At 63.6% G+C, this 11,801-nt stretch overlaps 1 protein-coding gene across 2 annotated transcripts; it reads left to right on the top strand.

The window, feature by feature from the left end:
- Nucleotides 1-564: 564 nt before the first annotated feature.
- On the top strand, nt 565-9,828 carry LOC308608377 (A-kinase anchor protein 17A-like). 2 transcript variants are annotated; one of them, XM_081221364.1, is made up of 6 exons: nt 565-693; nt 2,309-3,086; nt 3,727-3,875; nt 6,701-6,941; nt 7,911-8,860; nt 9,120-9,828. In XM_081221364.1, exons 2-6 carry the CDS (start codon nt 2,325-2,327, stop codon nt 9,130-9,132), a joined length of 2,115 nt encoding a protein of 704 aa, XP_081077490.1. In that variant the 5' UTR covers nt 565-693; nt 2,309-2,324; the 3' UTR covers nt 9,133-9,828. The 2 variants fall into 2 exon arrangements, with proteins under 2 accessions (XP_081077490.1, XP_081077491.1); XM_081221365.1 differs by having other exon boundaries at nt 7,911-9,828.
- The last annotated feature ends 1,973 nt before the right edge of the window (nt 9,829-11,801 follow it).

Here is an 11,801-nt window from a genome sequence, read left to right as displayed (position 1 = left end):
TTCAGATATTATTAAAAATAAATATTATAGAAAAATAAATGTTAAAATGTAAAACATTCAAAATGTAAAAAATACTCTATGTTTACACTAACATTGTATTACATATGTAGATGTAATTACCTTATAATAACGCTATGCAACGAATCAATTCCTATAATAAATAATTAATCAATATGTAATTAGGTAATAGTTTATAATGAAATTATATTACATATTATGTGCGATGCATAATTATAATAGTAATCTAGACCCAAACACCTGGTCCCGGTCCTAAGGCAGGTGGCCTCACACTCCTGCCCCAGGTGTCGCCTCCGCCTGGACCTGAACACAAGTAGCGGCCTGGGGGCGGGGTGGGCTCGCGCATGAGCAGTGCAAAGCCCGGTGGGGGAGGGGAGGCCCCGGCCGGCACCACCCCGTCGTCTCCGGAAGTCCCGCCTCTGGGGGCGGGACCAGGGCCTGGAGGAGAAACAGGGAGCCGCCGCGCGGCCGCTTCCGCGGGCGCCGGCGCCGGAAGCGGACATGCGTCACAGGGGCGGACGGCGGCGGTGGCGGCGGCGGGTCGTGTTGGGGGTGCCTCCGGTGGACGGTCGCGACGCCGGGCGGGGAGGCCGCGCCTGCCAGGGTCGTCGGGGGCCCGCGGAGAGCTGGGGCCAGGGCGGCGGCGGCCTGGGACGCAGGCGGAACCCCGCACCGGTGAGCGCCGTCCGCAGCCGCCTCCGCCCGCGAGCCGGGCGGGGGTCTGGGGGCGGGGACCCTGTGGCCGTGGTATCAGAGGGCCGGGGTCTGCGGGGCTCTCGGGAACGGGGGCCCAGAGGTGGGGGACCCAGAGGTTGGGAGTCTGCGGGCGGCCTGGGGTCGTAGGCCTGGGGACGTGGAGTCGGGGAATCGAGGGCCGAGGTCTGTGAGGAGCCGGGGTGGGGGACCTGGGGTGACGAGGTAGCAGGGGCCGAGGTCTGCGGGGATCTTGGGGTCGAGGACACCGGGGGCTGGGAGAGGAGCCAAAGGCGTCCGGGGAGACGGGGGTTCCTAGGAGGCCACTGGTATCGGGAGGGGGGCGCGGGGGGGAGGGCAGGGCCGGTGCCAGAGACGGAAGGAGGCGGGGCCGGGGGCTGGGGGTTCCGAGGTTAATGGGGTTGGCGGGCGTTACCGGGACAACAGGCAGCAGCCCGGGACAGGGAAGGCGGGAACTGGGGATCGGGGGGTGGGACAGTTGCAGGGGCTGGAGGTACTGGGCACCGCGTAGGGGCAGCTGCGGGTATCAGGGCAGCGCAGGGGCTGGGGGTCGCGCCCAGGATGCAGGAGAAGCCAGGCGACCTGGGAAGCTGGGAGTACCAGGGCTCCCGCCAGGCAGGCGAGGGATGGGGACGGGTGTCCGGGGCTCTGGTTCGGGCCCTCCCTGCGGCCTTTGGGGTCCTGTGGAGCGGGGAGTCACAGGTCTCAGCCCAGGCCAGAGCCCCTCTGCGGTTCCCCTGACCCTGCCACGTGGCTCTTTGCTCCAGCTGGGACGCCCGAACCCCTGGGGTTCCTTCTGGATCTGGGGAGGGAGCTCCGAGAGCTAGCGGGTGGGCGGGCAGACCGGCTGAGGCTGCCACCTGTAGGGCTTGGTGTTCGTGGGTCAGGCTCAGCGCTGCTGCGGCCTGGCTTTCTGGAAGCAGGCACTTGTCCCACCAGGAGGGAAGAGCTGGGGGAGGAGGGGCTCCCCCCTCCCCCCCGGTTTCCGAAAGGCCCTGTCACTTTTATGCTTTATCTGGGCACAGAGAGGGTGCCTCTGCCCCCAGTGGGGAAATTGAAGTCGATGGCCCTTGGCTGTTTTTTTCAGCTTGAAACTTCCTTCCTGTTTCTTTCATGGAAACACAGGGCCACCTCCTCCACAGGCCCTCCCAGATGCCTGTCCTGGGCCGTCCCTTCCCTCCCCCGTGAGGTGTCTGCACCCTCTGGTGGAGGTGGCGGGTGGAGCCGGCCTGGCCCGCGTACGCTGGGGGCAGCGACCGACCCCGCCGAGCTGGGCTCCTGCTGCCCTGGCCCCGGGAGAGCTGCCTCTGGGTACTGGGGGCAGGTCAGCGCTGCTGAAGGAGTCGGGCTGCCAACTGTGCCTGAACGTTTTGTCGGCCCATTTTCTCCCTTTAGTGTAATCTCATTAAAAGCACCAACGTCTCAGGGGCTGAGGGCCTTTCCCTACGTAGAGGCCCGTGTGCCCGACGTACAGAGAGCAGACTTGCCTCCCTGCCCTGGGCCCGCGGTACCGGCCAGCCTGGGACACCTTGCCCCGGTACCCGGCCCTGACCCCTCGCGCGCGCGTGTTTTTCAGGCCCGAGGTCCCGGCTATGGCTGCGGCTACCATCGTGCATGACACGTCCGAGGCGGTGGAGCTGTGCCCTCCCTACGGCCTGTACCTGAAGCCCATCACGAAGATGACCATCAGCGTGGCGCTCCCGCAGCTGAAGCAGCCGGGGAAGTCCATCTCCAACTGGGAGGTGATGGAGCGCCTGAAGGGCATGGTGCACAACCACCAGTTCTCCACGCTGCGCATCTCCAAGAGCACCATGGACTTCATCCGCTTCGAGGGCGAGGTGGAGAACAAGAGCCTGGTCAGGTCCTTCCTGGCTTGCCTGGACGGCAAGACCATCAAGCTCAGCGGCTTCTCCGACATCCTCAAGGTGCGCGCCGCCGAGTTCAAGATCGACTTCCCCACCCGCCACGACTGGGACTCCTTCTTCCGGGACGCCAAGGACATGAACGAGACGCTGCCGGGCGAGCGGCCCGACACCATCCACCTGGAGGGGCTGCCCTGCAAGTGGTTCGCCCTGAAGGAGTCGGGCTCCGAGAAGCCCAGCGAGGAGGTGCTGGTCCGGGTGTTTGAGCGCTTCGGGGAGATCCGCAACGTGGACATCCCCATGCTGGACCCCTACCGCGAGGAGATGACGGGCCGCAACTTCCACACCTTCAGCTTTGGGGGCCACCTGAACTTCGAGGCCTACGTGCAGTACCGCGAGTACGCGGGCTTCATCCAGGCCATGAGCGCGCTGCGCGGCATGAAGCTCATGTACAAGGGCGAGGACGGCAAGGCCGTGGCCTGCAACATCAAGGTGCGGGAGGGGCCCCGTGGAGGAGGTCCTGCGGGACGGCAGCCGCGGGCGGGCGGGGAGCGGGCGGCCCCCGTGCTTCTCTCCCAGAACCTGCGTCTTCAGGGGGCGCGAGGGAGCTGCACGCCTTCCCGTGGCTGCGAGGGTGACGGTCGGGCACGCTCTGGAAGGGGCTCCAACCGGGCCCGGCCGGCACACCGCCGGCCCCCAAACGTCCCTTGAAACGAGGCGACGGTTCTTTTACGGCCGCGCACTGTGCCCCGTTCCCCCTGGGCGGGGGAGGCGCGGCAGCCGGCCTCGGGGCCCTGTGGCAGGAGGGGAGAGGGGCGCGGGGCGCGTTTCCTGCCGGTACCAGGGCAGGGCGTCGGGCCTCCGGGTACGCTCGTGCTCCCGGCGGAAGCGGGGCTACACGGGTGCGGCGGTGTCCCTGTGGTTCGTGGTCCCCTTCCCCTCTCGGGAGGAGTCGCGTCCTGAGCGCTGACCGTGAGGCTCGGGGCCCGCGGCCACTCAGGGGAGGGCGTCCCGGGAGCCCCTTCCCTGCGCTGAGTCTGGGGGAGCCGGCCTCGCGCGGGCGGGGCTGTCGCCGTCTGGGAGGCTCTCCGGTCGCCCGCCCCGCCCCAACCTGCCCGTTCTCCCTGTGAAGGTTTCTTTCGATTCGACCAAACACTTGAGCGACGCCTCCATCAAGAAACGGCAGCTCGAGCGGCAGAAACTTCAGGAGCTGGAGCAGCAGCGGGAGGAGCAGAAGCGCCGGGAGAAGGAGGCGGAGGAGAGGCAGAGAGCCGAGGAGAGGTGCGTGCGGCCCGGGCCGGGCCTCGGGGCTTCTGCCTGGGCCCCGTGCGCGCCCCCGTGTGCTCATGTGCAGGCGGCGGCGGCGCCCACGCCCCTCCCGCGTGGCCCCTGCCCGGTGCCCCGGACCCGCCTTCCCCTCCGAGCCTCCCTCGGTGCCATGCGCGTCTCCTGCTGACACAGGCACGGAGTCTTGGCTGTTTTGCAGGTTTTGCGTTCAGGCTGAAGCTGCTTTTAAGTGAAGTAGAGAACTGATGACGTGGGCGGGTTTTAACAGAAACGCCTCATTTAGGAGGTCTGTAAAGTAACTGAGGCTCACGTGTCTAAAGGCAAACTCGGGGGACGACCTTTCCCCCTTTTATCTTTTGCTTTGTGAGTTATAAAAGCAACCTGACCAACGATACTACCTGGATTTTGGAAAACAAGGAGAGGTTCTTCTTGGTCCATCACGGCTGCTGTGCGCTTCGTGTTTCGTGTGTGTGTGTGTGTGTGTGTGTGTGTGTGTGTGTGTGTGTGAGAGAGAGAGAGAGAGAGAGAGAGAGAGAGAGAGAGAGAGAAGGTGTCGTGTGTTCTGCAGTGGTGTTCAGTCTTAGGCATTCGTGATCTGGGCAGTTCATTGCTCACTAGTCTGTGGACCTGTTGGCTGAATTGACTTCCCTGGGTTCCTGTTTTGTTTTCCCTTCACCGAGAGCACTAACACAGATGCGGAGATGTCTCGGCGGGTAGCAGTTCCTTTGTCTGCACCGGAACCCAGTTCCAGGCTAGTGGGTCCAGACGCCGCCGCTGTTCTCTGCTCAGCCCCACGTGGCTCCCGCGGGGAGGCGGGGATGGCTGGGCTGCGGACGAGGGTGTGGCCGTTGGTCGGGGGCCAGGAGCCCCGGAGTGAGGCCGTCGGTGCAGAGAGAGGAACGGGCGTCCGGGGAAGTGTAGGCTTTGCTCGCTGCGTGGCTGCCCTCAGGAGGCGGCCCTTGGCGGGGACGGTTTGGATCGTGCAGTGAAGCGGGCCGCAGCGTCAGCATGGCCCCCTCAGGCAGAACCGGGAAGCACGAGTGGCGTGCGGACCACCCACCCGCCCTTGTCCCAAACGGGCTTTGTCCTCTCTCTTCCAAGTGGACCGTGACCACAAACCCCCGAGCTGGGGGGCGTAGAAGTTACCCCACGGCCTTCCTTCTTGAAAGCAGCTCTGAGGTCTCGTTAAAGGCAATTTGCTTGACCTTCATGGCAGGAAAAGCGGGTGGGGAAACGGGACTGACAGTGGTCTTGGAGGACAGAGAGCAGGTTACGTCCTGGTGAGGACCCGGCTTCTCAGCCCCAGGGCGGCGCCTCGGCTGTGGCCGCGGAGGGTGGCAGGGCTGGCCTGGGACGAGCGGTGGGCCCGGGAGGCGCCCAGGGTGCGCTCTGGTGGGCAGGGCTGTGGGGCGGAGCCTGCGGGCCGGGCCGGGCACCTCGGCGTCTATGCCCGATCCCGGGCGGGCGTCTCTGGGTCCTTTGGTGTTCATAGGAACAGAGTGCAGCCGGCCAGTAGCGGTCGCGTTCCTGGTCGTGGCACGTCGTGGGCCATGAGCTCCACGGTTGAGAGCTGTGGTCACTTGAGGCCCGTGAGGCCGCTACGACCCGCAGCTCTTGACGCACACCTGCTGCGGGAGGCCTTCAGGTGTGTGTGGCCTCCTGGCCACCGGCACCCTCGGGCTGTCCTGCTTCCCCGCGTTAGCCCGGCGTCGGGGCCCAGCCCGCCCCCCTCCGCCGTGTCCGGGTGAGCTTGGGCCCTCCCGCCTCCTCGTCCGGGCCTGGCGCCCGGGGAGTGATGTCGGCTCTTCTGCAGACGGGCTGCCTCCTGGCCTCAGGGGTCTCTTCTGTGTCTGGTCCTGCCCAGAGCGACCTCGCCTCCGTGCTGTGCCGGCAACACGGGCAACTCAGCGAACTTAAAAGCTCGAGGGAGATGCGGGGGTGCCAGGTGGACACATCCATTGGTCTTCACCTTCCCTGGGGGTCTGGAGCCGTCCTGCTCTCGGTGGCATCCTCATTTCCGAACGAGGAAGGGTGTTGTTAGGGTCTAGGCTGGCGGGTGTGGTGCGGGGGTGTTTATGGAACAGTCGCTGTCTCCAGGGAGTGTGTACGCAGTGATCTCGCAGGGTTTCCCCAGGCAGTGCGTGCTCTCGGGACCCCTTGATCGGGGGACACCCCAGGGCAGAGCGGGTCGGGTTTGCGTCCCCGTGCCTTTGTCGTTTCTACCACTTCCTATGAAAGGCCATGCGGTACAGTCTCTCGTGTTTGGTCTTGCCCTTAACTCGCTGCTTCCGGAACGTTCCTGCGGCCGTGTACGTTGCCGATTTCCTTCCGCTCAGGGCCCGCGGGTGCCCGGGGTGTGAAAGCCCGTTCCAGGTGTCTCCGCTGCCACTGGGGCTGGGACCGGTCCAGCACGCTGGCTCTGCGCTCGGGGTGTGTGCGGCCAGCGGAGGGGCCTCGTCTCCCCGCGCCCCGCGCCGCTGCCGCAGCCCTTTCCCCACCCGTCCGTCGTTGGCCCTCCGCCAGCCGGGTGCCTTTTGTTCAAAACTCAGCGGCCACCGCGTCCTCCCTGGCCATCCGTCCCTTTCTTCACGATTCCGGGCTGGGGTCGCGCTCAGCGAGACTCTCCCGCGGATGACGCCGGAAACTCTCAGCCCCTGAGCCCCGCGCTCCTCGGGGTCCCCGGATGCGACTGAGGTTTCTCCGGGGATGAAGCGCTGCGATGCCGAGCCCCGCGGCTGCCACCCCGGCGCCCTGTGGCCGGCGCACCCTCGCACATGCAGCCCGCGGCCTCACGGAGCCCGTGTGTCTCGCTCGCGCAGGAAGCAGAAGGAGCTGGAGGAGCAGGAGCGCGAGAGGAGGCGGGAGGAGAAGCTGCGCAGGCGGGAGCAGAGGCAGCGGGAGCGGGAGCTGCGGCGCGGCCAGCGGAAGCTGGAGAGGCTGCAGGCAGAGGAGCAGCGGAAGCTGCAGGAGAAGATCCGGCTGGAGGAGCGCAAGCTGCTGCTGGCGCAGCGCAACCTGCAGTCCATCCGGCTCATCGCCGAGCTGCTGAGCCGCGCCAAGGTACCACCTGCCGCGCCTGCGGGACGCGGTGCCCCGGCCCGGGGGTGGGGCTCGTTGCGCTGGACGACACTTGTGGCGTCCCCGGGTCATCGCTCCAGATCCGGGCCCTGCGCTGAGGGAGCCCGCGGAGCTGTGGGTCGGCCTCCCCGCGTCCAGGCCTTGCAAGGGCCGGCCTGACGCGGCGGGGAGGGGGGGTCGGCAGAGCCCGCCGAGGGCCGCCCGCCCACCCCCGGGACTCACTGGGGCCGTGCTGCTCAGGCCCCGTCAGGTCAGCCGCCCTGGGCCGGGGCCGGCCGGGGGTCGGGGCGGAGGCCGGAAGATGCGCGGTCCTCGCCGTGGCCCCGGGAAGCCAGGCGCCCGGAGCCGGGCCGCGCCCCCTCAGTCCGCAGCTGCAGAGCTGACAGGTCTCAGCTGCGCTGTGCGGACGGCCTTCCTGGTTCCCCCACCTGCTCCTCCTGGACGCCAGGCCGGTAACTGCCGCGAGCCGGGCCGGGGGCGTGGACGGACCCTGCTGGGCGCGCCTGGTGCTCAGGCGGGCCGCGGAGTCAGGCGCGGGGCGACCCTAACCTGTTGTCTGGTTACAGTTGTGATCAGTCCGCGGGAAGGAGCGTGGCGGGCGCGCTGAGACCTGTGGCAGCGTGTTCTTGTTTCATGGTGAATATTGAAGACCCTGAGCAGGCCCGGCCCCGCGCCTCCGCGCCGTAATCTCAGCTCCCCGTGGCCGGCGACCTTCGCACCGACAGCAGGCGCAGAAGGCCCGCCCCGGGGCTGCGGCGAGGAGCTTTGCCAGGGCTTTCCTCCGCCGGCTGGGCAGGACGCCTGGGCGCGGGCAGGTGGGGCGGGCCGGGCTCTAGCCGCCCGCCCGCCCGCCCGCAGGGTCCCCCTGGCCGGCGTCTGCAGAGCCGCGCGCCGCGGAGCGTCCATGCGGGTTCAGAGCCCAGCTCAGGCGCGGCCCCCTCTGTCCCGCAGGCCGTGAAGCTGCGGCAGCAGGAGCAGCGGGAGGAGACGCTGCGGCTGCAGCAACAGGAGGAGCGCCGGCGGCTGCAGGAGGCGGAGCTGCGGCGAGTGGAGGAGGAGAAGGAGCGCGCGCTGGGCCTGCAGCGCCGGGAGCGCGAGCTGCGGGAGCGCCTGCTCAGTATCCTGCTCAGCAAGAAGGCGGACGGCGCCCGCGCACCCGCGGGCCTGGGCGCCACGCACGCGCACCTGCTGCAGCCGGTGCTGGACATCCTGCACACCGTGTCGGCCGGCTGCGCGGGCGCCGCCCCGCCCACACCCGGCGCCCCCTGCGAGGCCCCGCCCCGGCCACCGGCTGCCGGCCCCGCCCAGAACGTGAACGGCGGCAGCGCAGCTGCGGACGAGGCCCCGAGCAAGGAGGGGCAGGATCCTCGCCGGGTCGCCCCCAACGACGTCCCGTCCGAGAAGAGGTGCCCCGGCGTCCTCGCCTGCATCCCCGACAACAACCAGCAGCCCAAGGCCGCGCCCGCCACCTGCGAGCAGAGCGCGCCCAGGAAGGACGCTCGCTCCGAGCAAGACAAGTGCAACCGTGAGCCCAGCGGGGGCCGCGGCCGGGCCAGCGGGGACCGGGGCAGCGACGACAGGCCCAAGCGGGAGCGCAGCCGGCCGCGGCGGGCGGGCAGCCGGGAGGACGCGAGGCCGCACAAGGAGGGGCGGCCGCACAGGAAGCGCTCGCACCAGGACGGCAGCCCCCGCCGGCGCAGCGCCAGCCCCGAGCGCGAGCGCGAGCACGAGCACGAGCACGGCCGGTCGCGGAGGTCCCACAGCAGAGACCGGCACGGCCGGCGGGAGAGGAGCCGGGACCGGGACCGCAGGGGCAGCTCGGGCCGGAAGCGCAGCCGCCACCGACGCAGCGAGAGGTCGCGCTCGGGCTCCCCCAGCCGGCACCGCAGCACCTGGAACAGGTAATGCACGGAGGGCCCATGCAGCCATCCCGGAGGACCAGGACGGGGGGGCGCACGTCCTGCTGCTGCTCGCTGCCCCCACGCCCCCCACGCCCCAGCACACCCAGGGAGTCCCCTGGTGAGGAAGGCACTGTCTCCAGCCTCCTTTTCTTCGTGGCCGTGGGTCTAGTTCAGAGGCATTGTCCCTGGTTACGAGCTTTCGTTTCCCTTAAAACTGTTGATCCAATAGCTTTAATGTCAGTAGTCCTCTCTGAATCAGGAGGAGCACGTAGGCCACCAGCCGTGAGAATTGCAGACCGCCCCACCCCGGGCACACAGGCTGGCAGCGCCGAATCCCTGCATCTGCTTGGAGACGCCTATCGTACTCACTTCACGGGAGCCGCCTGTCGCGTCACGGGGACGGACTGTCCGGTGTCGCGGCCACAGCCCCACGGGGCATGGAAAAGAGGAAGCTTCGCCCTGCGGGTGTTTTTCTATTTTTTGTTTTTTTCCCTCTTTTGTAAGTTTAACGGATTGGGAACAAAGTTTGGGTGGGATGCTGAAGGAAAATGGCTCTGGTGCATTTAAGTCATCGTTGGGGAAGCTGTAGGTTCTGCAATGTGGAAACTCAGACGTGCCGTCTTTGTAGGTGTGGGCAGGTGCAGAAGTGGTACAGAGGGTCCCAGACACTCACTTTTCTACAAATTCAAGTAATTCAGCGTAAAAAAAAAAAAAAAGTTGATTAAAATTAGTTTTGGTTCCTAGTCAAGGTTAGCCTGTGTGGTTTTTTTAAGAAACCGTTTTGCTAAATTATTTTTACTTGGAACGTTTCAGATTTAATGCTGCAAACATGTTAAATTTTATAATCGTTGGCTTCTCTGAGTGAAGCTCAGAAATACTTAAAAAATAGCTGTATCGTCCGCCTTAGGAGAGATGGTGTTTATTCCAGTTTGCATTTTTATGGTGAAATAAAATCCTTTTCCAATGAACTAATGTTTCCCATACTTACGTGTTTTCTCGTTTTTAAGTTCTTTGGTCTACCTCACTGACCTGAGCGTAATTTGGCATATCTGAAATCGCTGATTTCTAAAGATTGATTTCACATGCTGTGACTATTGTACAATAGCCCCCTGGAGGAGAACAGGCGTCCCTCTGTCTGTCTGTGTTTAAGTCAGACCCGGATCTTCTCAGCACGTGGAGGGCAGTTACGTGCCTTTTCCACCCTAGTCACATCATCGTCAGAATCTCAGGTCAGCACAACAGACTTGCACTTTCCTTCTCTGCGCTGACATTGGTCTGGTCTGTCACCAGCCGAGGTGTGGGCGCAGGACATGCTCAGATGCTCAGTGATTGGAGATGCCTCTCGGAGATGCACATGGGCAGCTGTGTCAGGATTCCTGCAGCCTGGCATTGAGTGTTTTTTGCCCCATCAGCAGCTCTGAGAAAGTCGGGGGACTGGGTGTCACTCTGGGTGCCCAGGATATGTTGTTGGATGAGACAGGCCCCCTGAAACATGGGGATCTTGAAGGAGCAGGTACGGGACTGAGGAGCAGGCCACGTGGCATCTCGTGTGTATGTAGGGGAGGTCTCTGAAGTCAAGGGAGGTCTCCGTGAGGTCAGAGGAGGTTTCTCTGAAGTGAGGGAGAGTCAGATCAGCAGACCTCTCTGAGGTCGGGGGAGGTATCGCTGTGGACGAGAGTCAGGCATCTGAATTCTAAACCTGTTCCACTGATCATGCGTATTCCACCTCCAAAACCACTGAGCTACGCAGCAGAAGGCAGAGGTGTAATAAATGCTGCCCAGGCCAATCCTCCCTTACCGACTGGTCCTCCGCCTGCTGGATCTGTGAGTTCCTCAGAGAGGGGTGGCATTGACATCTCCAACCGTAGCAGCAGATGCATCTTTTTCTCCTCAAAGGCCTGCCAGTTTCTGCCTTTTGTGTTTGACACTGTGTTATTAGTTGCGTACAAGTTAAGGATTGTCACGTCTCCTCGGAGAACTGGCTCCGTGGTCATTTGCAGTGCCCTTCTGTACCTTGATAATTTTCCTTGTCCTGAAGTCTGTTGGGTGGTAAATGGGGAGGAAAGGAATTTGATGGAAAGAGATGTCTGTTACGTGTACGTGTCTCCTAGACACACACACACAGCATCCAAGGGTGTCGGGGAAAAAGAAGGTTTTGGCGTAAGCCATGATTTTTCTCTCTTTTCAAGCCAGGCTCTGCAGAGGAGAGCACAGTAGTGTTTTGTTGTGACACAGCAGATACTTTCAGAGGCAGCGGGCCTAAGAATGAGGATTCGGGACCCTGGCTTAGAACCGTTTCACCCAGCAGCCCCTCTTCCATGAGGCCGACGGCAGTGATTTGCGTGGGGACCAGGTGAAGAACGCCCATACTGCCCGTGTGGGGTCCTGGTCGTTTGGACTCATCTTGGGTTTAAGACACTTGTTGTCCTTATGACTTAGGGTGGGATTTCCCAGGTTACCAGTGCAACCAACCCTTATCCACAGGTTCCACATCCACGGATTCAGTGAACCGCAGATTGAACACTATGTTTACCATCGGCGGTTGGTTGAATCCGTGTGTGCGGAACCATGGATACGGGAGGTGGACTCTGGGACTTCAGCATCGGCGAATTTTGGTACCGGCAGTGGGTCCTGGAACCGATCCCCGTAGATACCGAGGGACATTTGTGCTTTCATTTATTTTCTAAAAGTTCTCTTGTTTTCTGTAGGAGTTGTTAGCGATAAAAAATAGAGATTACTTGAAACACGTCTATTAACTGATTAGATTTTCTCTTCACAAGCCAGGATTTTTCTTAGTTCTGAGGTGACTAGACTGTAACCAAGGGCGCTGTGACTAAGGAACCCGTTTATTGAGGAAATGGAAAGCTTCCACCCTAGAAGCGTTGTCCTGCCAACCTCTGGGGTGAATGAATGGGAGGTTTGCCCCTCCTTTTCTGTCTGT

The sequence above is a fragment of the Mesoplodon bidens genome (genome assembly GCF_964165515.1).
Source record: "Mesoplodon bidens genome assembly, chromosome: X".
In the NCBI taxonomy this organism is placed as follows: Eukaryota; Metazoa; Chordata; class Mammalia; order Artiodactyla; family Ziphiidae; genus Mesoplodon; species Mesoplodon bidens.
The sequence above is the reverse complement of the archived record's forward strand: the minus strand, read 5'-3'. Positions and strand labels throughout refer to the sequence as shown.

Bases quoted from the DNA above. Each gene is read 5' to 3' on its own strand.
- LOC308608377 (XM_081221364.1), top strand. From the start codon at position 2,325: ATGGCTGCGGCTACCATCGTGCATGACACGTCCGAGGCGGTGGAGCTG. The intron at 3,876-6,700 runs GTGCGTGCGGCC...TCGCTCGCGCAG, and splicing joins AGGCAGAGAGCCGAGGAGAG to GAAGCAGAAGGAGCTGGAGG. The intron at 6,942-7,910 runs GTACCACCTGCC...TCTGTCCCGCAG, and splicing joins AGCTGCTGAGCCGCGCCAAG to GCCGTGAAGCTGCGGCAGCA.